The sequence below is a fragment of the Pelophylax lessonae genome (assembly GCF_965119305.1).
Source record: "Pelophylax lessonae genome assembly, chromosome: 4".
Classification (NCBI taxonomy): domain Eukaryota; kingdom Metazoa; phylum Chordata; class Amphibia; order Anura; family Ranidae; genus Pelophylax; species Pelophylax lessonae.
The window spans coordinates 568,091,904-568,117,022 of NC_138771.1; the positions used below are offsets into that span (position 1 = coordinate 568,091,904).

The 25,119-nt window shown below is 42.9% G+C and overlaps 1 protein-coding gene across 8 annotated transcripts in view; it reads left to right on the plus strand.

Moving 5' to 3' along the window:
• The window catches only part of SORBS3 (sorbin and SH3 domain containing 3), a 125,752-nt gene that overhangs the window by 26,518 nt on the left and 74,115 nt on the right, over window positions 1-25,119 (plus strand). For all 8 annotated transcript variants that reach the window (XM_082255777.1, XM_082255775.1, XM_082255781.1 and 5 more), the window contains exon 8: window positions 18,266-18,299. In XM_082255777.1, coding sequence (XP_082111903.1) covers window positions 18,266-18,299 — 34 coding nt within the window. The remainder of the gene's footprint in view (window positions 1-18,265; window positions 18,300-25,119) is intronic.

Below are 25,119 nucleotides of genomic sequence, written 5' to 3' on the forward strand. Positions count from 1 at the left end.
TGCAGTTCCTGTCCAGGCTGGAAGGAGTAAACTATTTTTTTCTCTAGCGCTCATTGACAGACGTAGTCCTCGGTGATACACCACCTTCGGGTTATGTTGCCTCCACAGGAGCAGGACTAGACAGGAAATTAAAAAGCTCTGGCCACACCCTAGGGGCAGTCCCAGAGGGTATATCCTCTCTCTCTCTGCCTCAGCAAATCAGTTATTTTCTGTCTAGTTAGGAGTAAGGACCTAGATACCTTGCTGGGATCTTAGGTCCTGGCAAGAATTTTTTCTTAAAGGATTTTTTAGACAGCTTTTTTTCTCCAGTGTTCCTGTGAGATCTTCAAGCAAGAAAGCTGAACTGGGCGACGGGCTGGATGTTGAGATCCGGTGGTCACCCCAGTTCAGCCTACGAGCGCGTGCAGGCCATAGCTCCGCGCTGGGTCGGCCGCGACAAAGTCCCATTAAAGGACTGTCCACGCGAGTTAAACGTCTCGCTGAAACGCCAAAGACCATGAGTCACGGCGTCCGTATTGGTCGACAGCCCTCCCGCCCCAGTGGAGAGGGGTACTGTCAGGAGTTGGTGCCCGCCTGGTTCCGGTATGGTGAGTAGTATGTTCCCCCTTTTCCCCTGACGGGTCTTGTGGTGAACGCGGGCCCCTCTCTGTATGGTAAGATAGAGTCCCCCTCTATCCTATAACATGACACAGATCCTCCTACTTTGAGTGTGATTTTATGTGCAAAAAGCCAGGAGGCTTGGTTTGGGAGCTAACAATCTAATTGTATACATGTTAAAAAGATGTAATCTGTGGCATTCTGGGAATCTTACGGTGTTAAGAATAAGCTACCTACCAGTCAGAAGCCACGGACATGTAGACTGCCTTCCTAATCAGATCTCCAGCTATTAGCAGGCCTCCCGAATGGCCATGCGGTCCGCCAGGGCCGGTACCGCCAACCACGCCATATCCCCATGCAGAGAGAGTGTTGTGTGCCCTGCAGCACACCGCTATTCAGTACAGGCCGCCGCCATTTTTTTTGCTGGATCGCACGAGCCGCCATTTTGGCGTAGCCTCGTGTCTCCAGCATGGGGGCGGCCATGTTTGAGGTGATCCAAACACCTCGTGGAGCTTGGGGGAGGCGCCGGAAGGCGCGCAGAGGGGCGGAGCCGCCTCCTTTCTTCCTGGGCAGCCAGCCAAAAGACTTCCTGTTTGTCAAGACAGCGCTGTAACCTGTTGCAGTTAAACTCTGAGCATCAAGTGGTGAGCCTGGGGGTCTATCTCTCTCTCTCTCGATCGATAGGGATCCCTAGCAGGTAACACTAAGGGGCTTTTGTGGCGCTGGGGGTCTGAAAAAAAAAAAAGTTTTTTATTTTTGAATTATATTATCCAGGAAGTGACTGGAATTTATCATGGACCCTGCCACACATATTCCCCCACCTGTTTCCCTCGAGGGGGCCACGGGACCCGCCGGTGCACAGAGTATAGAGTCATTTACAGCAATTTTGGAGTCTATGGTGGCTCGGGTGGAGGCGGCCTGTCAGGGACGGGGGTCAAGGAAGCGACCCCCGCCTACCCCTATACTATCTGACACCTCTGACTCTGATTCAGAGATGGTCACTGCAGTTGCAGGTTCCTCTGCAAGGGCTGTTATCCCAGGTAAAGCCCCCTCAGACAGTGAGGAGGACGCTTCTTCTCCTGCTATAATTCAGGAAGAAGCATTGGTGGACGCACTAGTTGTGGCAGTCCAGGAAACCTTAAAACTTGAGGCTTTACCGGCAGAGGCAACTGAAACAGAGATTCCTTTTGGTACTAATAAGCCCATCAAAACGGTGAAGGTTTTTCCTGTACCTAAATGTTTCGGTAATCAGATTAAAGGAGAATGGGAGCATTCTAAACGTACCTTTACTATTTCCAAGCGTATTGCTAGACGCTATCCGTTTGAGGAATCCATCATTAAGAAATGGACGGTACCACCAGTGGTGGATCCACCTATTTCCAGGCTGAATAAAGCCACGGTTATTCCAGTGGAGGACACTTCGTCCTTTAAGGATCCGGTGGATCGAAAGATGGAAGCAGAGTCCCGCACCATCTTCTCTCTGATAGGGTCAGCATTTAGACCAGTAATTGTTATTGGTCTAGTTTCCCAGACACTTACGGAATGGGCGAAAATGGTACGCCAAGATCTTAGGGGAAAAGATATTCCCCAGGAGACATCTGATTTGATGGAACAGATTATACAAGGGCTACAGTTTATCTGTGACGCAGCCTTGGACACTACTCCCTTATTAGGGCATGCATCTAAGTCAGCGGTGATCCTCAGACGTGTGCTGTGGTTAAAATGCTGGTCAGCTGACCTAGGTTCCAAAAAGACCTTGACAAATCTCCCCTTTCAGGGGAATCGTCTATTTGGGGCCAACCTAGATGAAATCATTAAGGATGCCACTGGGGGCAAGAGCACTTTTTTGCCACAGGCTGCTAAAGCTAAGGGACCTCGCAACAAGCGAGGACCTTTCTTTACCGCCCATAAAGGGCGCCCGGCTGGTACTAGCGGGAAAGGCAAGACTCCTCCAGGAGGGTTCAAGAAGGGCTGGTCGGACAAGCAAAGGACCAACCCAGCCAAACCCGAAGTAAAGGAGTACACAGCCTGAAGGTGCGCCCCCACCCGGTTTCAGGGTGGGGGGACGTTTTCACCGGTATTCAGGACATTAGATCGAGCATCAACCACTACTACCGGTGCGATTCTTCCCTTCCAACATTTAAGTACTACAGGAAGCGGTAGTTACCGTTCCCTGAATAGATCTTTTCCTTTACCTTTTCCTAAGATTAGTGCCTATACCTCACAGGAATCGGATCTGGTTGACCAGATAGGCCAAGTAGCCTCTAGTCGGGTGACTTCGGTCCCTGAGGTTCAACCAGAAAAGATCACCCTTCCTGATAACAATCAGGTATCTGATAAATGTGTGGGAACAGAAAACGACCAGACTTTCTCGGATGGTCGGGGCCAGATACCTCTAGGGACGCCTGGTTCAGATTCTATCAGCGCCAGTGGTCCTAGAAATTCTAGGCTGGCCTCCTCAAGCCGGCCTGGCCGACTTGGACATGTTAGTCGTAGACGTTCCGTGGGAACTTCGTCTCAGGGAGTGTCTGTGGTCTCAAGGACCAATTTACCATCATGCTTTACAGTCGCTGGGTTTAATGGCCTGGCCATTGAGACCCAAGTACTGAAGGACAGAGGTTTGTCTACTTCAGTCATTCCTACCCTTATTAAAGCAAGGAAAGCGACTTCCAGCAAAGTCTATTATCACACATGGAAGACTTATATTGCGTGGTGCGAATCTTTAGGTTTTCCTCCACGTACCTATTCGGTGACTCGAATATTGGCCTTTTTGCAACAAGGGGTTGAGCAGAAGCTAGCCTTGAGCACCATCAAGGGTCAAGTTTCAGCATTAGCAATCTTCTTTCAGAAGCCTTTAGCTACCAAATCCTTGGTGCGGAATTTCATCCAGGGGGTGCGGCACCTGGCTCCTCCAGTCCGCGCGCCCTTACCGCCCTGGGATCTTAATTTGGTTTTGTCGGTTCTACAGAAACCTCCCTTTGAAAACATCAGGGAGATTCCCTTGCTTACTTTATCCCAGAAGGTGGCCTTCTTGGTGGCTATTACTTCTGCTCGCAGGGTGTCAGAACTGGCTGCATTATCATGCCAGTCCCCATACCTAGTGATTCATAGGGATAAGGTAGTACTTCATCCTAAGCCATCTTTTCTTCCTAAGGTGGTTTCAGATTTTCATCTGAATGAAGATATTGTACTACCTTCCTTGTGTCCTCAGCCCAAGCATCATCGGGAACATGCGTTGCATTCCTTAGATGTGGTTCGGGCAATCAGGGTATACCTGAAAGCTACGGAATCTTTCCGTAAGACGGATTCACTTTTTGTGATCACGGATGGCCCCAGAAAGGGGTTGCCTGCATCTGCCGCGACCATTGCCAAATGGATTAGACAAACGGTGGTACAGGCTTATTCTATTAAGGGTCAGAGTCCTCCGTTCCCTGTTAGGGCGCATTCCACTCGAGCGCTCAGTACTTCCTGGGCCTTTCGCCATCAGGCGTCAGTGGTCCAGGTATGTAAGGCGGCCACTTGGTCGTCGGTACATACCTTTACAAAATTCTATAAAATTGATGTGACGGCATCGGCGGATGCCTCATTTGGCCGCAAGGTTTTGCAGGCCGCAATTTGAGGAGACCGGTGGTCTACCTCGAGGGTTTTTTTCTGTTTGGAAAAAAAAAAAAAAAAATTTTTTCTCTTTTTTGTTGAGTCTCATCATTAAGGATGAGCATTGTAAACTTCTAGTTGGCACCGGTTGGGCCTTCTAGATTGGGATTTGATTTCATTTTCCCACCCCTCAGTTGTGATACTGCTCTGGGACGTCCCGAAGGTGGTGTATCACCGAGGACTACGTCTGTCAATGAGCGCTAGAGAAAAATGGATTTTTGTAAAATCTTACCGTAAAATCCTTTTCTCTTAGCTCATTGACAGACGTAGTCCCCGCCCCTCTGTTTTTTGAGTTGGGTTAAAATCTCTAAAGACTGCTTTTTCACATAACTGATTTGCTGAGGCAGAGAGAGAGAGGATATACCCTCTGGGACTGCCCCTAGGGTGTGGCCAGAGCTTTTTAATTTCCTGTCTAGTCCTGCTCCTGTGGAGGCAACATAACCCGAAGGTGGTGTATCACCGAGGACTACGTCTGTCAATGAGCTAAGAGAAAAGGATTTTACGGTAAGATTTTACAAAAATCCATTTTTTTCTTAAAGCAAGGGAAGCAAGAGATCAAAAAATTATTTTTGTTTTTTTGCTTTTAAAAGGTAAAGGAGAGATTTGGGGTCTTTTTGACCCCACATCTCTCCATAAAGAGGACCTGTTATCCCTATCTCTATTACAAGGGATGTTTACATTCCTTGTAATAAGAATAAAAGTGATAAAAAAAATAAAATAAAATTTATAGGGATAGTGAAAAAAAAAATAGTACCATAAAAAAGACAAAAAAATGTATGTGTCCCCCCTATCCCTCCGTGCTCACGCGCAGAAGCAAATGGATACGTATGTTCTACATTTTGGTTGGTGTGCCTCGAGATTCTGACAGATTTTAAAGGGTGCCTTGGCTGAATAAAGGTTGAAAAAATATTGTTTTTTATTGTTGCCTCCTTTTTAGGCCACAGACTTGCAGATTTTTGATGAACACTCTTACGAACAATTGTACAAAAATTGGTATGAAAATTCCCAGTACATTTGATGACTTGATGAATGTCGTTTTGGAACAAACTTTTCCAAAATTAAAACTACATACACTTAGAAATGTTCTTGTTTGAAAAAGCTTTCAACCCAGCTCCTTCAAATGTTCTCATCACTGCAGTCAAAAACTAATTTCAAATTTGACCCGGTGATGGTTAGAACAGTGTTTTATCTACTAATTGATTTGGCAACACATACTGCAAAGACCACACTTCTTATAAAGTCAAATGACCATTTCAGGGGACAACAAACCAATGCTATGCTATTACTGTATCCTTATTGCAAGTATGGTAATCTCAAATATTATATGTAGCGCTCCCTTTTGGTTCATAGGTATAGTGTATGGTTGTAGAAAAGATGGGCGCCAGTCACTTTAAAAATTAACAAGGTGAGTTTATTGCTCACAATGACAAAAATGTGGGAAGAGAGAGTTGGGGCATAGGACACCCTTAGCCAGGTAGACAGCAATATTCCTCTAAAGAAACCCTGCACGGTACAGTGAGTATTTGGTTGCTATTGGAGACAGCAGTTACTATGTAGATAGAGTGTTGGGTGCAGGTCTAAGGCCCTCGTTCTGTATCTACATAGCAACCACTGTCTCCAATAGCAACCAAAACTCACTTTACCATGCATGGTTTCTTTGGATGAGTTCCTCTTAAAGCTTTCCTAGCCTCCCTGCAGTCCCCAGCTTGTGGAGGAGTAACCTCTGGTACTCCATCTCAGAACTCCATCCCTTTCCTTATGCCCCCCAGGCAACAACCAGGCTCTCTGCCAGAGCATCCAGCACATGGCCAGACCTTAAAGCTGGATACACACTATCCAACTTTTGTGGTTAGATTTCCTTCAGATTTACCTTTTCTATGTAGTGCAAGGGCCTGCCAGATTGCATACAAATTGAAAGTGTTTAGGTTTAACCTCATATTATATGGTTTTGGTAAGTCTAAAGGAAAAAGTCTTCAGAAAATCTTATAGTGTGTATGGCCCATAAGAGTCCAGGCCTCATCCAACGCAGCTGTTCCTCACACATTTACTCCAGACCAAGATCTGGGTGGGAGGACTCTGACTTTCTCCAAATATATACTCTCTCCTAACATGCTCAGTGGCCATGAAACTCCTACTGATTGGCTAAGAGAAATATGCATATTCCTAACTTGGCTTTACTGCAGCTCTTCATACTAATGCCAAAGGAAACAGTGTCACCTATTGACAGAAGGAAGGAACTACAGCTAAACCAGGCTTAGGAGAAAACCTAAGTGATTACAAAGATCACAAATCAGCCAGGTTATTCACCACCTAGCATAGCTAAATTTACTACTGTTGTAGCCCTTATTTAAGACAAGGGGGCTATATATAAAGAAAAAAGGATTGGCATAAAGAGCATGTCGATTTAAAAAAATGAATAGATTATTATTTTTTTATAAATAAATGGCATTCATCCAAGAAAAATGTGTGCTGATGCAACAGACTAAGGACAGCTGTACCTTTTTTATATCAACTTTTTCAATACAGTTCGACCACCGCCCCTTCTTTCCAGAGCCACAGCCTCCTCTGGTGTGCACAACCTGTCAAATAAGTATCTCTTCAATGTTTGCACACTTGCACACAAAGTCCCCATCGTCTTGTGGAGATCCTCGATGTACAGCTGTACACAAACCAATGGGGACTTAAGCAGGCCATAGATTATTCGAATTTCTTTCCTTCCAGGGATGGCTTGGAAGCCACTGGTAATAATTGCATCCTAAAGAAATGACGTGCTGATTGTACCCAAGTTGATCAATTGATCGACTTGTGTACAGTTAGTCTACCAATAGATAGTTTGAATCTCGGCTGATCCATGCTGAACCGGCAAAGATTTGGACCATCTATGACCGGCTTTGAAATGTATGTTACCCCAGCATTTAATATTACTGATATGTGCCTGCTGTAACATTTACTTGTATGAAAAAGTATCCTGTTCTTTGTATTGCTTCCTTTGTGTTAAATCTCTGGTGTTCCTGCCAGTCCCTCCGCTTTTCTATTAAAAACTGACCACACTAAGCACAAGAACACATCATGGTCAGTTCTCTAGCTATGCTGGTTACTCAGCTTTCTCTCCTCCAATGATCAGACTTGTCCTGACACCCCCCCTGCATAGCCATTCACTGGGAAAATTAGTGTACTACTGTTTCTTTAGGGTGGAGTTAGCACTGTTTAGCTTTGGGAGATGGGAGACTGGATTTGACAAAAGTTTAAATAAAGGTACACATATCCATTAAAGAAGAACTCTGGGAAACACTTTTTTCTTTTTTTTAGGTTTAGAGGAAAACTCACCCTGCTTCAAAACACTTACTGTTTTTGGGGTCAACCTAGCTCTAACCTTTCCCAAGGTTTAGAAATGTTATAAAATGTAGTGAAATGCCTGTGTGACTTCCCCTCCCCACCTGTGCACTTCATGCAAAAACACATGAAGCAGAGCAGCTCCTATGTGTTGTGCCTATGGAAAGTACATAATCTGCAGCAGTTGCTAGCAAAAAACGCACATCCCTGAGATGTTAGCAGTTACCCCTTTTGCATCATCACTCCATAAATTCCCCATGACTAATACTTCTTCAATGGCTATTTTGTTGAAGGCTTTGCTGAGGGAGCCCTCTTGTGGAAGACTAAAGCTGAGCATGGAATATGCAATTTTCTTTCCTTCAACCACGGGTTTCCCTCTGTCAGAATACAATGTTCCACTTTCAACTCTCCACTGCAAAAATGAATGTTGGAAGCTAGTTGGTTTTATTGGACAAAAAGAGTTGTTCTGTTTGGCACCCTTTTTATACATAAGGCTCTATCCATTATTTAGATCTGGGCAGCTCATATTATGTAGTTACTGTGATTTGGCATGGAAACGCATCAGAGTGGATGATGTGATGTGATGTGTTTTCATCTGACTCACTGCACTTTTGTACGGACTTTATTGTTCTTGGGTTAAAAGCTAATTGTTTGCCTGCTCCCCCCACAAGAGCAGGTCATGGAAATGATTCACTCACTAGGCTGGCAATAGATTATTCTATTTTCTTTCCTTCCGCAGGTTGAAGGAAAGAAAATTGCTTTATTCCCCCATCAACACAGGCAGTGTTGATGGGGGAATTCCTCTTGTTGCGCTATTGTATTCTGACAGCGGAAGGTTTCTCCACCATCAGAACACAATGACCACTAGTAGCGGCTGAAGCGTTTCGCCGAAATCCATGTGCACATAATTAGATCTACGTGGTTAAGCACAGCCGAGCCGCCCTGCCACAATAAATCTGCATGGGGCGGTCGCAAAGTGGTTAAAGTTGAACTCTGGGCACAAAAAAGAGTTCAAATATATTCCTCAATAGCCATGAAGCTCATTAATCTACGTTGAGTGCACCAAATTCCTTTGTACACCCAGATAATATCTTGTAAAAGTAGCAGTGACATCATCACTGTGCTGCACAGAGCCTGTGCAGAGAGCAGAATTGAGGGACTGGCCCAGCAGCTCCACCCATTAGAGGCTGGCTGTAGAAAAGCGCAGGAAAGGGCGGATACAAGACCTGTCACCCTGCACAAGGAGAGAGCAGCAGTGACCGGTCTTTATTCCAGGAAGCCCCTGCACAGAGGTCAAATTTTCACTGGATTACTGCATAGATCTGGAAGAAATACACAAAGCACACCAAGATTCAAGTAAGAATACACATGACCCTTGTATTTAGACAATATTTACTTAGCCCAGAGTTCAGCTTTAAAACATACTGTCCTGCCACCCAAACACTGAATTCTGCTGTCTTGAAAACAGAATCTTGCTTAAAAATATTTTGCCTCTGACTGTCCCTTGGCCTGGCTCCTCACTGCATTGCCCCACTTGCCCCCTCATCTCTGCGTCCTGTAGTAATTTAGGGGCCGGTGAATGAAACCAGAGTGCACCCAACACTCCCAGAAGTGTCAGGTGCAGAAGATTTTTCAGCAAGATTATCTCTCCAAGATGCCAGAAATTATTGACTCAGGTGGAAGGACCGGTAAACATTTTCTTTGCGGGTTCACCTTCCTTTTAGGTTTTTCACATAGCAACAAGATCACTTTAATAAGGCTGAAGAAAGACTGACCTCCATCAAGTTCAACATCTCACAAGGGAAGGGAAAACAAAAACCCAGTGCAAATATTTCCAAACCGAGCAGAGTAAAAAAATTATTTCTTATCCCCAAGGGGCAGTCAAATGTTTTTCCATTAATGTGTGTGTTTTCTGAAAATATCCCTAGCTGGGAAACTGTTTTGATCTCCACATTTTATGGAGCTATAAGAGTGCGCATAATGCACATATAAGTCATGATGACTGTACCCTTTACCTATTCTTTCCTAAATACTCTGGTGGCATGACTTTACCTTACCTGTCCTTATGCTTGGGCTCTGCACCTCTCATGCATATATTCATGGTGCATTCCATTCTCACTCTCACTCCTCAAAGGAACTCCATCAGATAAATGTAGTGTGTTGTTCTTTATTCCTCTTCCAGCTCCTGGTGGCCCCCTTGTCTCACCCAGGTCCACGCTCTTTCTCTTTAGCTCACCCCTGACTCCCTTTCCCATGCATTAGCTCTGTTCTATCCTTGCTACAGGCTTACTTGTGTGTAACTCGACATGCAGCTAAACCCTCCTATTCTGCAATAAGCAAGACCGAATGTAATCTTGAAGCTTTATTGACAAAAACAGGGTGGGATGAAACTATCAGGAAAAAACAGATGAGAAAAAAATACAATCAATCTATGAAACATACAAAAACACAATGAAATAACTAGGCTGCAGATGGCAACAAGTCCATGCTCACCAGTGATGCTACCTGTAGGGGATGTGTAGGTTTAGTCCACCAGTTAGTCCCTCAGTTCTTGAAAAGGAATCTGAGCTCCCAGGATGCACCAGTTTCCTTTTGATGATTGGAGCTCTTTGTAAAGCTTTACAGTCTCGAACGTCTGTAAAGCAGTCAATTTATTCCAGACTCCATCTAGTGGTCAAATTTAATAGTACAGGGAGAACAAACAATGAATTTCCTGCTGAAGGTAGAACTGCGTGTTAATATTTTATTCATGGTTCTCTTCAGTTTTTTGTTTTTCAGGAGAGCAAAGTAGGTTGTAACATTTGTACAAGGGGTCATTTAATTCAGTGTTTATTTTGTGCTTTGAATTCATTATTGGATCTTAAAAGCACAGGAGGTATCGGGCTCTCTCATTACTGAAATTTTATTGAAATTTTTTTTGGTAAAAACAAGAGAAGTAAAAGCGGCACAGAAACGAAGTGTAAAGCTAAAGTATCAATACACTTTGTTCAAATATTGCTCCCCAAAAATGAGAGTGGCAACAGCCTTATACTGTTATAGGACGTGGATAAAGCAAGACTTACAGAACATAAATTTGTAAGAGCAAGTTAGGCATTTATGACATAGAGGTACTGTCATGGCACCTCCATGCTCTTCCTAGGTGAGGGGCCCTACAGGATGTTGAAAATATGCCTTGTCCCTTGAAACCAGTCCTTGCCAGCACACTATAAAAACCCACACCTCTTATTACCTTTATACTGTCTGCAAACTCCAGATTAACCAGAAGAAGTCTGTTATATCCATTTGTCTCCTCCCATAGAAATCCACCAATCAAAATGGGCTACAGAATGTTTTTAGAATTCATCAAAGATACAATGTCATTTATTGACCTTTCTGGGCATTTTCCGAGATGAGAAAGAGTAGCATCCTGTACTACTAAGTATGTAGGCAAGGGACACACCCTTGTCATGTCCCATTTGGACCATGAAGAATTAATAATCAAAAATATAATTGGTTAAACCCACAAGTGTGTTTATTTTCACTGCTCCTTTTTCTTTATACTGGCGTTCCAAAATAACAAATTAAACTATTTAGACGTTTGATGAAAAGTTTGGCGTGGTATAACACAAAGAATTATACTCCCCTCCAGCGATGTGATGTCCGTGAGCTCTATCACCAGCATTGACATCTTCACCCAGTCCTGTTCTTGATTCAGGATCTTTAGCCATCTTGACTGGCTGCACGGCATATCTACCACACATGCACAGGAGTTAATTCATCCCGGCAGATGGTAAAAGATGAGTGTGAACAGGCAAGTAAAGCTGGGCATACACATAGGCATGCACACAGGGTGTGCCAGATGTGCCCAGGCACACCCTAATTATCCTGTGTCGTGCAAATTCCCACTGTTTAAACCCCTGATATTTCAGCAAAGCCCCCTAATGGGGCTCCTAAAAAAATTGTGAAAGATCATTAAAAAAAATAAAATTGTAAAAAATAGAATAATAAAAACTACTGACACCATCAACTGCCCTACTGACTTCAATCTCTGCCCTACTGACACCGTCCACTGCTCTACTGACACCTTTAGTAATCAGTATACTGTATATACACATGCATGTGTTTGAGCTTAGAGGTGCACACCCTAATGCAATAGGCTGTGCACACCTATGGCCATACATTAGTAGAATTTTAAACAAAAGTTAACACAAACATTCATACAAACATTCTCAGGATATTTGGTATGTTTCGCTCAGAATAAAAAACCTACTTGTTCTCATATTTTGAATTTTTATTTAAAATTCTTCTTTAACTAGTACATTCTGTATAGAAGTCTATACATAGACCAAAAAGAGGAGAATGGAGAGGCAGAGAGATTTGATTTCCAAAGAGGAACGGTCTCCCCAAATGACAGACATTTAGAAGGAATGTGAATGAACGAATTACGTAATGGCACACCATTATTTCAAGTGTCTCTCAACACTTTTAAGCTCTGAAAACTGAAACCAGTAATATAATGATGAAGAAAATGTTCCGCTGCTAAACAGTAAATTATTCTATCATTATGTGGACTGAAAGATTACACCATCTATTATTTACACTAGTATAATCCTGTCATGAGTAACAACTTCCGCATTCTGAAAGTGTTCGGAAAAGTATTAGGAGCTCATACATACGTTCTATAGAGGCTCCTACAAATGTGATCAGAAGTTAGAGGCACCTTTTGTTGGCAGAAGCTGTGTGCTGATCTGCCTTGGACTGTGGACTATGGTATATATGATGTTGTAATGCTTGAGTGCAAAACAAAATTATATAAGATAATGTGCCAGCTTTTCATTTCTATGTGTAGCACCCTTTTAGGTAGGTGCTAGGCAAATTATAAAGGAGGCCCTGTCTGCTTATCAGAGGGGTTTAATTGTTCAGCTAGACTGTCATGTGTTCCAGGTGGGTCTGTATAGCTTGGGGAGTCTCCCCACTGTGTCCAATGAGGGCTCTTATTGGACAGTGAAGAAAACCTGGCCAATAGCACACCAGTGCTTGTATCTATCCCAGAGGGCAGAATCTGCCGGAATGCATCCTGGGAGGGGGTAAAAGTCTGAGGGGAGCATGTGACAGGGTGTCTTTGGCGGGAAGCAGAGTCCCAGGATGAGGGTGATAGCTGTCTCTCCTGCTGTCAGTGCTAGTGAAGGTGTCCTCGGCGGTCGGCCTGAAGGACAGAAGGTTGAGCTGAGCTGCAGAAAGGGATCCAGTGTGTTGTGGACCTGACCTTGTGGAGCTGCTGGGCAGGAGTTTTCGGGAAAGCAGTGTCGCTAGTACTGGAAACTACCCAGGGGTCTGCCTAGGATAGGGGACCACTCCAGGAGGTCTGAGGGATCCAGAACCAGCTAACCTGTAGAGAAGGCTTAGAAAGGGGGTGCCAGTGTCTGAGCCTTGAAGAGAAGTGTAAGAAAGGGGGCACCAGTGCAGGCCCTGAGGTGTTACAGCAGTGCAGCAGATCAACAAGTAGCTACCTCAGCCAGGAGGGCTAAAAGAAGAAGTACAGAGGACTTTGTGCCACAAAGGAGTGTCAGAAGTCAGCTCAGAGTTAACCGACAGCAAGTCAGCGTTAACCAGCGCCAACCGGCATTGACCGGCATCCAGCCAGCGTCAAGTCAGTGTCAATAGGCATTTTTCAGTTGTCCCATTCAAATTGTGCATAGGTGAGCCAGAGGAGTGTCCCACTCATCCCACTCATTCCTTCTCCCATCCAAGTTCTCAATAAACCTAAAAAACCCAAAGATACTGGACTGTTTCTTGTCTCAGTACTCACACTTGGAGAACATGCTTAAATATGCTGTTACTAGCGGTAACCCTGGCAGACCCACATCCAGCAAAAGGCTGGGAATCCTGCTACATATGGATTCATGTTGGATGGGATAGCCAGAGCACCGACACACAGCCCATCATCCTTTTATTGCGGTAGAGCTTGGGTGAGTTCTTATACTTCATGGACTATGGTATAATATATTGGACCGTAGAGCCTGTTATACAAATTTAGTGCTCATTTTAAAGCAATGTACTGTACATGTATTGCACCCCCCAAGGAGCCGCAGATAAACTTGGATCTAGGGATGGGAGGTTACTTTACTTCAGCAACAACCTCAGAGACATCTTCCTATACAGTCTAAATACAGTCTCCTCCTCTTGTTTCCTGTACACACTTGCTTGCACCAGCTGATTCACTGTATGATGATATGACAGGCTCCCAGTCAGATTGTAGCAATATGAATATTGGGTACAATCAGCACAAATCTAGTAGTGATGTAAAAACATTTATGAGATGTACGTAGGATAAAGATAAGTGAATAAATCAATCCCGCTGCAATCACTTATGTGTGTGCTCACTCCACAAGTGCAATCTCTATCAATCTTTACCATGTGTGTTGCACTTCCCAGACTTAGGAACAAATCCACCTGAAGAGAGAACACATAGCAGTGCTTCATATAGACCTTATCTCCGAGGAGATTTCTGAAAGGAATGGTTCATTCAATGTAATTCCTAAATGCACAGTCCTTAATAAACAGTCTTTGTCCTCCACCGGTGTATTAGACAGTCCAAGCATGCGCCTTCACCACACCTCTCATGCTTTCCCCTAGGCAATGCACACTCACCAGCAAGATTTCATACACTGCGCCTTTAAGGAAACTCAAATCACTGATTCCACTGCACCTCACACCGACCTCCAAGAGCCAGGCTACACTCCCTCCTGTTAATTCCACTCGGTATTCAGTATGTTCAAAGATAAGATCCAAAACTCCGATTTCCAGTGATAACCATGAATTAATGGAAGGGGGACTCATAGGGCAGTATTGCTAAAACACCTTTGTTTATTGTTAAAACACTTCCCCCTTCTCCCCTCAAACATTACACTTACACAAAACAATATATTGTGAGCTGATATATCCAGAAATGCACAGAAGGTAAACCTGTACACTCTGGTCCCGCTACATTGCTCTCACCCTCCGTCGCTTCCAACTGGCTGATCGGGGGCTCCTGGGTAGTGTGTACGGCATCCAGGCATCCGTTTACCTAGGTGACCGCGTGCACACGCTCTGACGCGTTTCGTCATCACGGCACGGTCACTTGTATTTATCCTCCTCCTCCCCGAACACTTAACCCATTCAGCCGCCCATGATACCGACCAACAGCTCAGGGACCAGTGTCGGGAGGGATTTCACATTATTAACTGGAAGGCCTTTCAAATACATAGTACATCATTTGTTCTTTTCTAAACCAATGGAATCAAACTCATCACCTTTAATCTGATCAAATGTACTGACCAGATTCTTAGTGTCATTTTTTTCTATACTGGGATGTGCATTCACGATCCTATCTATACTTGATAGGGAGACAATTTTATTGAATACGTTCAAATTAAATGTATTTACATATTGATATTAATTCAGGAACTCATTCCAACCATATGTAGAAAATACTAAAATTCTCCAGACTAGGGACCCACATCTGATCAGATTTGTGGTGCACAAAAACCACCAGTTAAAAATCACAAAACAGCATATATTAAAAATTCCATATATTAAAAGAATAACTTATATTAAAATACAGGCTATTATTACATGTAATTGGGTATAAAATATGCATCAAAAATTAAACCTTTCATATAAATTAAATTGCATTTGTTCCACTATCTCTCATTTACAATAGTTATTTGAGCTCACATTCCCGAATTCATACTATACATTGTACCCTGTTAATCTACAATGTACCGTAAAGGGCCGTAACCAATAATACCGGAAGTTCTATTTGATCAGGGAATATTCTGATCACTACCCTCTGAAGCATTACTTGTGACTGGTCTGTAGGGATAGAATATAAACCTTGTGTATTCTAGTGGTAAATCTATAAATCTACCATCAAAATCTCACAAGGATATCTACACCCAACTTTTTCAATAATCACTAATAAAACAATTGCTATATAATTCTTTATTCATACCATTTGGATACAGGGCATTAGTCAGATACACTGCGTTTCTCGTTTAGATAACTCTCTAACTTGATTAGACCCTCGCCATACTGGTTGCATTTTCTCTATGACCCAAAATTTGAGACCGGAAGGATCCCTATTGTGTTTCTGTCTAAAATGCAGCGACACAATGTGATCTTTAAATCCTATCAGAATGTTATGTATATGTTCGGACACCCTCTTACCCAAAGTTCTCTTGGTGCACCCTTTATAGATCAGGCCACATGGGCACTCCAACCCATATATCACATAAGTAGAATTACAGGATATGAACTCCTTGATGTCAAAGACTCTACCATTAGCCTTTGAGGTGAAGGAGGCCAACCCCCTTCAAATGTGTGCTGACCTGCCTACATGCCTTGCACCTTCTACAGGCATAAAATCTGGCCCTGTCCCAAAACATCCTAGGTCTCTTTGGGAGATCTAAAACCTTTTTGCTTATTTTATCCCCAAACATAGGGGCTTTCCTTTATATAAAAACAGGTTCCTCTGGAAGGACTTTTCCTAAGATTTTATCCATGCTTAAAATGTTCTAATGCTTCTTAAAAATCTCCTCTACCTCTTTAAACTGTTCATTATAATTTGTAATGAAACCCCACTCATGTTCTTCTCTTTATTCTGAAGACACTCTGCCTGTGAGATTTCTTTCACTTTCCTAATGGTGCGATCTAATACAAACCCATTATACCCTTTCTCGATGAACCTGTCTTTAATAATTTGGGTATAGAAAAAAAAATGTCCCAGTATAGAAAAAAATGCCACTAAGAATCTGGTTAGTACATTTGAGCAGATTAAAGGTGATGAGTTATATCCCATTGGTTTAGAAAAGAACAATGATGTACTATGTATTGGAAAGGCCTTCCAGTTAATAATGTGAAATCCCTCTCGACACTGGTCCTGAGCTGTTGGTTGGTATCAGGGGCGGCTGAAGGGGTTAGGGAGGAGGAGGATAAATACAAGTGACTGTGCCTCGTGCCCACGCCCTCAGCTGAAGTCATGATGACGAAATGCGTCAGAGCGTGAGCACGCAGTCACCTAGGTAATTGGACGCCGTACAAGCTACCTGGGAGCCCCCAGTCAGCCGGTTGAAAGCGACAGAGGGTGAGAGCGATGTAGCGGGACCAGAGTGTACAGGTTTACCTTCTGTGCATTACTGGATATATATATGCTCACAAATCACAATATTTTGTTTTGTGTAAGTGTAATGTTTGAGGGGAGAAGAGGGAAGTGTTTTAACAATAAACAAAGGTATTTTAGCAATACTGCTCTAGGAGTCCCCCCTTCTATTATTTCATGGTTATCACTGGAAATCGATGTTTTGGATCTTATCTTTGAACATACTGAATACCGAGTGGAATTAACAGGAGGGAGTGTAGCCTGGCTCTTGGAGGTCGGTGTGAGGTGCAGTGGAACCAGTGATTTGAGTTTCCTTAAAGGCGCAGTGTATGAAATTAAAAAAACTGACAGCATTCAAAACAGCCAAACTTGGCATTTTGAATGCTTTTCAGTGCCAAGGAGGGGTTTAGGGTCTTTTAGACCCCCAAATCCCTCCACAAGGAGTACCTTTAAAAAAAAAAAAATGTTTTACATGTCCGAAAATATCGGCCGATGACCAAAATATTGGTATCAGCATTAAAAAAACGATATTGATCGATCACTACTGTCTAATACACCGGTGTAGGACAAAGACTGTTTATTAAGGACTGTGCATTTAGGAATTACATTTAATGAACCATTCCTATCAGAAATCTCCTCGAGATAATAAGGACTATATGTAGCGCTGCTAATGTGTTCTCTCTTCAGATGGATTTGTTCCTAAATCTGGGAAGTGCAACACACATGGTAAAGATTGATATTTTTGGATTATAGCAGCAGCTTTTTTCTGATAATATTTTGCATAGTATTATTATATACTGTATGAAGTGATTGATTATACATATGAATTAGCTCTAAGCGCTGGGTGAGTGAGTAGAAGTGGTCAGATTTTTTATTTCACTCCTTTATAGAATATAATGCAATATATATACCAAAAATAAGTGTAGAGCCAGAAAAATAAATATTCAGAATGACTTAAAAAGCTACTAAAATGTTAATGAATCAATAGAGTAAACTGAAATATAAAAATATTGTAAAAATACAGTGTACACAACTAGTAAATAAATAGTAAATAAATAGTGCTTAATGCTCTGTGCATTCCCATCTTATATTCACTATTTATTGAATGAGAATCACTATAAAAACAGATATTGAGATATAAAAAAAATCAAAAACAGAAAAATAAAGGTAAAAACGGCCACAATGTGATCCACTCAAGTGAATAAATAATGCAAAAGTGCTCCGTGCTTCTCCATCACCCGCGATGCTAAGCCTCTCACCTCACATTCAGACCCCTGTTTCCAGCAGGTCAGAATCGGCTGTTCCCCCCTGGGGATATTAGCAGTATAAAAAATGACACACTTTAAGGGGTACTTAACAAATATTTTCTGTAATTAAGAAGAATGTGTTAATAATAAATACAGTTGTGAAACAGTGATACAGTATATGGTACTGGTAATTATTATATTGTAATGGCTGATCTTGAATTAATTTGCAGCTTTGATTATATTTGTGTCTGAGTTTTCCTCATCTGGGTAACAGATGTATAATGTGCTCACTAACAGTCCTCTATCTCTACAGGAGGTTATATTACGGAGATCTTCATACAAGGAAGGTAAGACAGCTCTTTATAAAAATGTCTTAAAGGACTAGTCCACCCGCTGTACATCGAGAATTTATTGTTATTCTATACTTATAGTACCAGCATATTTTACTGCTCTCTATATCAAAATGATTCAAATGTAACCGCAGGCAACAAAACAGTCAGTGGATTGATAATGGTGTCTATAAATCTATGCAGAACTTAAATCAGCAATTTTACCCAGATTATTAGAAGTCTATAGGCAGCCAAAGACACAGGAGGGGGTCAGACATGCAGACAAGATCCAGGAGTTTAGAGACAAAAGCACTACCAGTAGGTTTAGATGCCAAAACAATTTATTTCATCATAGAAATCTAACATAAAACATCTAGTGCAACTTGGAGGTTTGTAAAGTTTGGTGGTCACTACAGGACTCTGCAGCGACATAGGCTTTAGAAGAAGAAACCTACGGGGATGCAGGCTTTCAACACTCCTGGAAGAGTTGAATAACAGAGGTTTCTGGGGCTACAGTGCTAGAATTGAGATTGAGAATTGAGGTAGGAGGTATGGACTAGAGGGCTGCATTGGGTTTGGGCTCCCACGGGAGCGGGCGGTTTTACCTCTGCTGCGGGCAGGAGTTGGCGGTCAAAAAATTTTGCGGAGACCCCCGTGGTACCCGCGGGGAACGGTGCAATTTGGTGTAACGTATTTTCCGGCGTATAAGATTACTTTTTTTATAATAGAAAAATATACCCCAAAAATCGGGGGTCGTCTAATACACGAGGTATTGTAGCTTCAGCTAGTTACAGAACATCCCTATTAAAAATGTTAGCCCGCTGGATGTGTATACAGTATCTTTGGCAACTTACAGAATGTCCCTTTGCTGTAATACTCTATGTACCGTGCTGAGCCAATCACGGCAAACGGTGTATTCTATTAATGCATACAAAGCCTGCTCGGATTGGCTGAGTCAGAGAGGCGGGCTTACACAACCTTTGCCAATCCGAGCAGGCTTTCTATGCAATAATAGAATACACAGCTTGCAGTGATTGGCTCAGCATGGTACATATGGCGCTTTTCCACTGCATACAACCGTACCGGCTCGGCACGCTTTTGTGCTTTTCCACTGCGGTACCGCATGGTATAGGGTCGGAACGGTTCGGTACGGTACGGTATAGGTTTGCTTTTCCACTGCATGGAACCGAACGGTACGGTACGGTACGGCTCTGAAAAAACAGTACCTACTCGATTGTGGTTCCAACAGGTACCAAACTGGTACCATATCATACAAACCTTTGCATGCAGTCACTACTAGCCACTGATTGGTCAGAGAATCACACCCACCCCATTGTTATCCCACCCACTTAACTTTAGTACTACTTTAGTGGAAAAGCAAACCTATACCGTACCGTACCGAACCGTTCCGACACTATACCATGCGGTACCGCAGTGGAAAAGCAAACCGGGCCAAGCAGGGCCGAGTAGAGCCGAGCCGGTACTAGCCGGTACTTGCAGTGGAAAAGTGCCAATAGAGTATTACAGCACAGGGACGTTCTGTAAGTAGCCAAAGCTTACTGTATACACATCCAGTGGGCTAAACTATTAATAATAGAGAAGTTCTGTATGTAGCAGAAGCTACAGTACATATTAGGGCACATCCAGCGGGCTAAAATATTTAATAGGGACATGATGGCTCCACTGATGTTATGAAATGGTGTTGCCGCAGAAGAGGGGATAGTCTTATACGGCGAGTATAGGGCAAAACCGCAGGAGTGGACACAAACATTTTGGGTGCGGGCGGTCCTGGTCATACATTTAACGGGTGCGGGTTTAATAAAACAGTCCCACGCAGGGCTCTAGTATGGACCTCCAGAGCTTGTCTCCACTGGTATTCAATATTCAATGCTTGCAAATCCCTAGCGCAAGCAGTTATGAACATGTATCAAACCACTTGGGTTAGAAAGTTGAAAGGTTACCGCAGGTTGATTAATCCTAACCCCTGAACTATGTGTGTTATGTACTCCTGACCCCTTGCATTCTGTTTATTTACTCCTGACCCCTATACTCTGTGTGTTTACTTATTCCTTACCCATACACTCTGAGTTTATCTCTTCCTAACACCTGCAGTCTGTGTTGACTTTGTCCTGACCCCTGCACTCTGTGTGTATATTTACTCCTGACCCTTGCACTCCGTGTGTTTACTCCTGACCCTTGCACTCTGTGTGTTTATTTATTCCTGACCCCTGTGATCTGTGTGTTTATTTATTCCTAACCCCTGCGATCTGTGTTTTTTTTTTTTTTTTTTACTCTTTATCCCTGCACTCTGTGTTTATTTACTCCTCACCCCTGCACTCCATGTATTATTTAATTCTGACCCCAGAGCTCTATGCTTTATGCTCTCTTGGTCTATAGCAGCATAGGCAATGGTTTTATTTAACAATACCCCTTTAGGCTTTGCTGACCGTTACTGCAATATAGCCACATCCACAATTTTCTGTGGTGCGCTACGCATCATTGACATCCTCCTGGTGCACAAGGTATTTTGTCTTTAAAGATTCAATGTCTACCTCTTGTTCCAAAATTCTGTAACCAGTAAACTGAGGGTGTGTTAAAATAGGGTTATGCATTTGTGGGTGTGGCTAGAAATGAGGGTGTTGTTTGTTAAAGGTGGGAATGGTCAGTAGGGTGTTCCCAGGTTTCATTTGGATAATTTGGTAACCAGAGCAGTAAGTATATGCTGTCTTGTCTTGCAGGGGAACAATAAAGGTATAGAGAGGCAACCACTACAGTCATCTCATGTTTGTAATACATTGCACCCAAAGCAACCCAAAAAAAAAACAACTTTTTTTTTACATTTGTGGATGGTGGAAAATCATAATCTTGTCTTCTAATTCTATGCTGAGTAGTCCCTGTCTCTGAGAATGACATAGGGTGGTGCCTAATAACAGGGAACACTTGTGGATATAGTAAGACATTTGGAAAATAAGGATCCTGCCATCTACAGAGTGTTACCTTCAGCTGCTTAAGAAATGCATGTGTCACCTTAGTGAGATAAATTAGAAAACATGTAGTATATATTAAATACAAATTTAGGATAGAAGCCGAACTTCAGGCGGATTTATATATAAAAAAAAAAAAAAAAAAAAAAAAAAACATAATTTAATGTTCTTTATGTATTTATTAGCAATCATTAAAAGTTTAATTCGATGTAAAATTTATCTCAAAATCAGTTTCTTGTAATTCTCTGTTCAGAAGACTTTAGGATGTTTGGAGGCACTACATCAAGCACTGTTGCAGTGAACATGTCCAGGGACAGAGGACACTCACTGACTGGAGACAGCTACTGCTTCAATGTTCCGTCACTGGGTTGGAAATGTGTTCTTGGCCATGCTGTGCTTTTGCAGGCAATGAGGTCAATGATCTGGTTATGCTTTCTCTCTTGGGAGACACGCTGCATAGAATTGTAAATCATTTATCAGGTAAAACCAGTTGAGATCTTAGATTCAGTTCCCATTTCCGAACACCTAACTGATGGTTGATCAGGCTGAATACAAGGGCACTTGTCACTAAAGTGGTGGGGAGCACAGAAGTGTGCATTGGTACAGTGGTGAGGCAACCATTGATGAAGCAGCAATGAGTGCAGAGAAAGGCGTTGGTGCAGTGGCAAGTGAAGGCATTTGAGAGAGGTGGTGGTGGGGAGTGGAAGATGGGGCCAGGCACCTTAGTGAGAGTGGGGATTCATGTTCAGGTGTGGTGTGGGGAGAGTATAATGGGGATCATCTGCAGTGGTGAGAGTATGAGGGGTTGGGCTGAAGGTGCAGTGGTGGGGAGGTTTCAGGCATGGTGGTAATAAGGAGGCTGGTCATACCGCTTCCACAAGGAGCTGTTAGTTGCAACTCCACATGATAGCAGTAGTCCTCCTGGCCAGCAGTAGAGATTGGGGGGGAAGGGGGGCATATTTTTTGCATGCATTTTATGGATTTTAAAGCGGAGTTCCGGGCACAAAATCAACCTTTTTTTTTTGTGCCCATCCGCTTGATCTCCTTCACCTGAAAAGGAATTGGATAGTTAGGTTTTTTTCTTTTTTTTTTTTACTTACCTTGTAATTGTAGAAAGAAATACTCACCTTTCGTCACTTCCTCCCTCTGCGGCCTCGGCCCGTGCCGTCTCTTCCGGCTTGCAATGATTCCTGGGAGCTGAACGTCATCGCTCCCAGGAATCAATGCGACGGCACCGGCCCCGCTCGTCACTTCCGGGGCGACGCCGCATTCCCTGCTAAACAGCTTCTGGGCATGCCCAGAAGCTGTGGAGGAATGCGGCGCCGCACCGGAAGTGACGAGAGGAGCCGTTGAAGGCGCATTCTGGGAGAAGAAGACGCGGAAGAGGACGCAGAAGAGGATCGCGCCGGCTTCAGCTGCCCACAACAGAGATGGCAACGCTGGAGAAGATATTTTAAAAGTGAGTATTTCTTCTTGCAGGTAAGTGCGAACCTGGACAGATCAGAGGCTAGCCATTGTGGAATGTACTAGCCCTGACTGTCCCGGGGGTATGTTTATTGAAATTTTGTTTTTGTGCCCGGAATTCCGCTTTAAGCACACTGCAGTGCACATGGTGTGAACAGGACACATAGAAAACGCTTGTGTTCTATGTGCCCTTGTACAGGTGTTCCCCAGTTTCAAATAAGATAGGGTCTATAGGTTTGTTCTTAAGTTGAATTTGTTTGTAAGTCGGAAGAGGTACATTTTTTAAGTGTAGCTTCAGCCCAAAAAATATATTTTAGGTTTTTTGGATAGCATAGAGAAGGGTTACCACCACCCCTGTAATGTTTGCTTTGCTGTTCGTGCCCCCATTCAGAAGATTTCACCTCACTTTCTGTCCCTATGACAATTGGATTTTAAACATTTTGGGTTGTTGTGGAAACAAGGATTGGTGATAAAGCGTTGGTGGAGACTCCTTTTTCCCATGAGAAGTCCTACAGGGAGAGAATTTCCATTCCTAGGGGTAGATTTCTCCTCACCTCCTGCTGTCTCCCGCCGTTTTGTAAGTAGGAGTCTTTTGTAAGTCGGATTTTTGTAACCCGGGGACCGCCGGTACTGAGCTTGCATTGATCTGTGCTGCTCAACAGACATAGTAACACTCTACTGGGTGGGAAAACAATACTCCAACAGAAGATGGGAACAGAGGTAAACCAAGAAAACAGAGGTGGGAACTATTGTACAGAGATCTCATTGCTGGAGTACTCAAGAGATAAAAGAAGCCAAGAGGAGACATAAATGTGCCCCAGACTGAAACACTGCTTTTAGACAAACTGACCCATTTAGTGCATTCTTCACTACAGGTAAGTTTGTTGGACAAAAGATGTACAATATTTTTTTTAAATTCTTTATTTAACCACTTGCCAACTGCCGCACGACTATTTACTGCGACAGTCAGCCTCTCCTGGGCAAAGTGACGTAGGGGAACGTCACTCGCCCACGAGCCTGTAGGGGGTGGGCACGTGCCGCCCCCGCTCGTTCCCTGCCTAGTCCGCGCGTGTGACAGGCGGCTCCGCCGGCCACTCGCGAGCTCCCACAGGAGAGGGAGAAAGACAGACGGCTGATGTAAACACAGCCGTCTGTCATTCTCCCTGAAGTAATGACAGGGGCTATGCGATCCTGTTATGTAGGATCTTATGTATCTGTGATTACTTCACTAGCCACGCCCCCTAACAGTTAGAATCACGCCACTAGGGACACACTTAACCCCTTGATCACCAATAAAGTTAACCCCTTCCCTGCCAGTGTCATTTTTACAGTAACAGTACATATTTATAGCACTGATTGCTTTAATAATGTCACTGGTACCCCCAAAAGCAATGTCGCAGTCCCGCAAAAAAAAAATCGCAGATCGCCACCATTACTAGTTAAAAAAAAATGATATAAATATTTCTGGTAGTTAGTAAACGCAATAACTTTTACGCAAACCAATGAAAATATGCTTGTTGCAATTTTTTTTTTACCAAAAATATGTAGCCGAAAACAAATTGGCCTAAAATGTTAAAAAATTTAGATTTTTACATTTTTGTTTTGAGAATTTCATATAAAAATATGTGAAAAATATTGTTGTTTTTTCAAAATTGTCGCTCTTTTTTTGTTTATAGCGCAAAAAATAAAAATCGCACAGGTGATCAAATACCACCAAAAGAAAGCTCGGTTTATGGGAAAAAAAGGACATCAATTTCATTTAGGTACAGCGTCGCACGACCGCGCAATTATCTGTTAAAGTCAAGCAGTGCCGAATCGCAAAATAGGGCCTGGTCTTTCAGCAACCAAATCCTCCGGGGCTTAAGTGGTTAACCACTTGACCTCCGGAAGATTTGCCCTCCTTCATGACCAGGCCATTTTTTGCGATACGGCACTACGTTACTGACAATTACGTGGTCATGCAACAATGTACTTAAATTATATTTGTGTCTTTTTTTCCCACAAATAGAGCTTTCTTTTGGTGGTATTTGATCACCACTGTGTGTTTTATTTTTTGCCCTATAAACAAAAAGACCGACCATTTTGAAAAAAATATATATATATTTTATTTTCTGCTATAAAACATATCCAATAAAAAAAAATTAAAAAATCTAATTTCCTAATACATTTAGGCCAATATGCATTCTGCTACATATTTTTAGTAGAAAAATCCCAACAAGCGTATATTGATTGGTTTGAGCAAAAGTTCTAGCATCTACAAACTATGGTATAGAATTTTTATTTATTTATTATTTTATACTAGTAATGGTGGCGATCAGTGACTTTTAGTGTGACTGCGATATTACGACACTTTGTGGAAACTAGTGACACTAAAAAATTGAGCAGTGCAC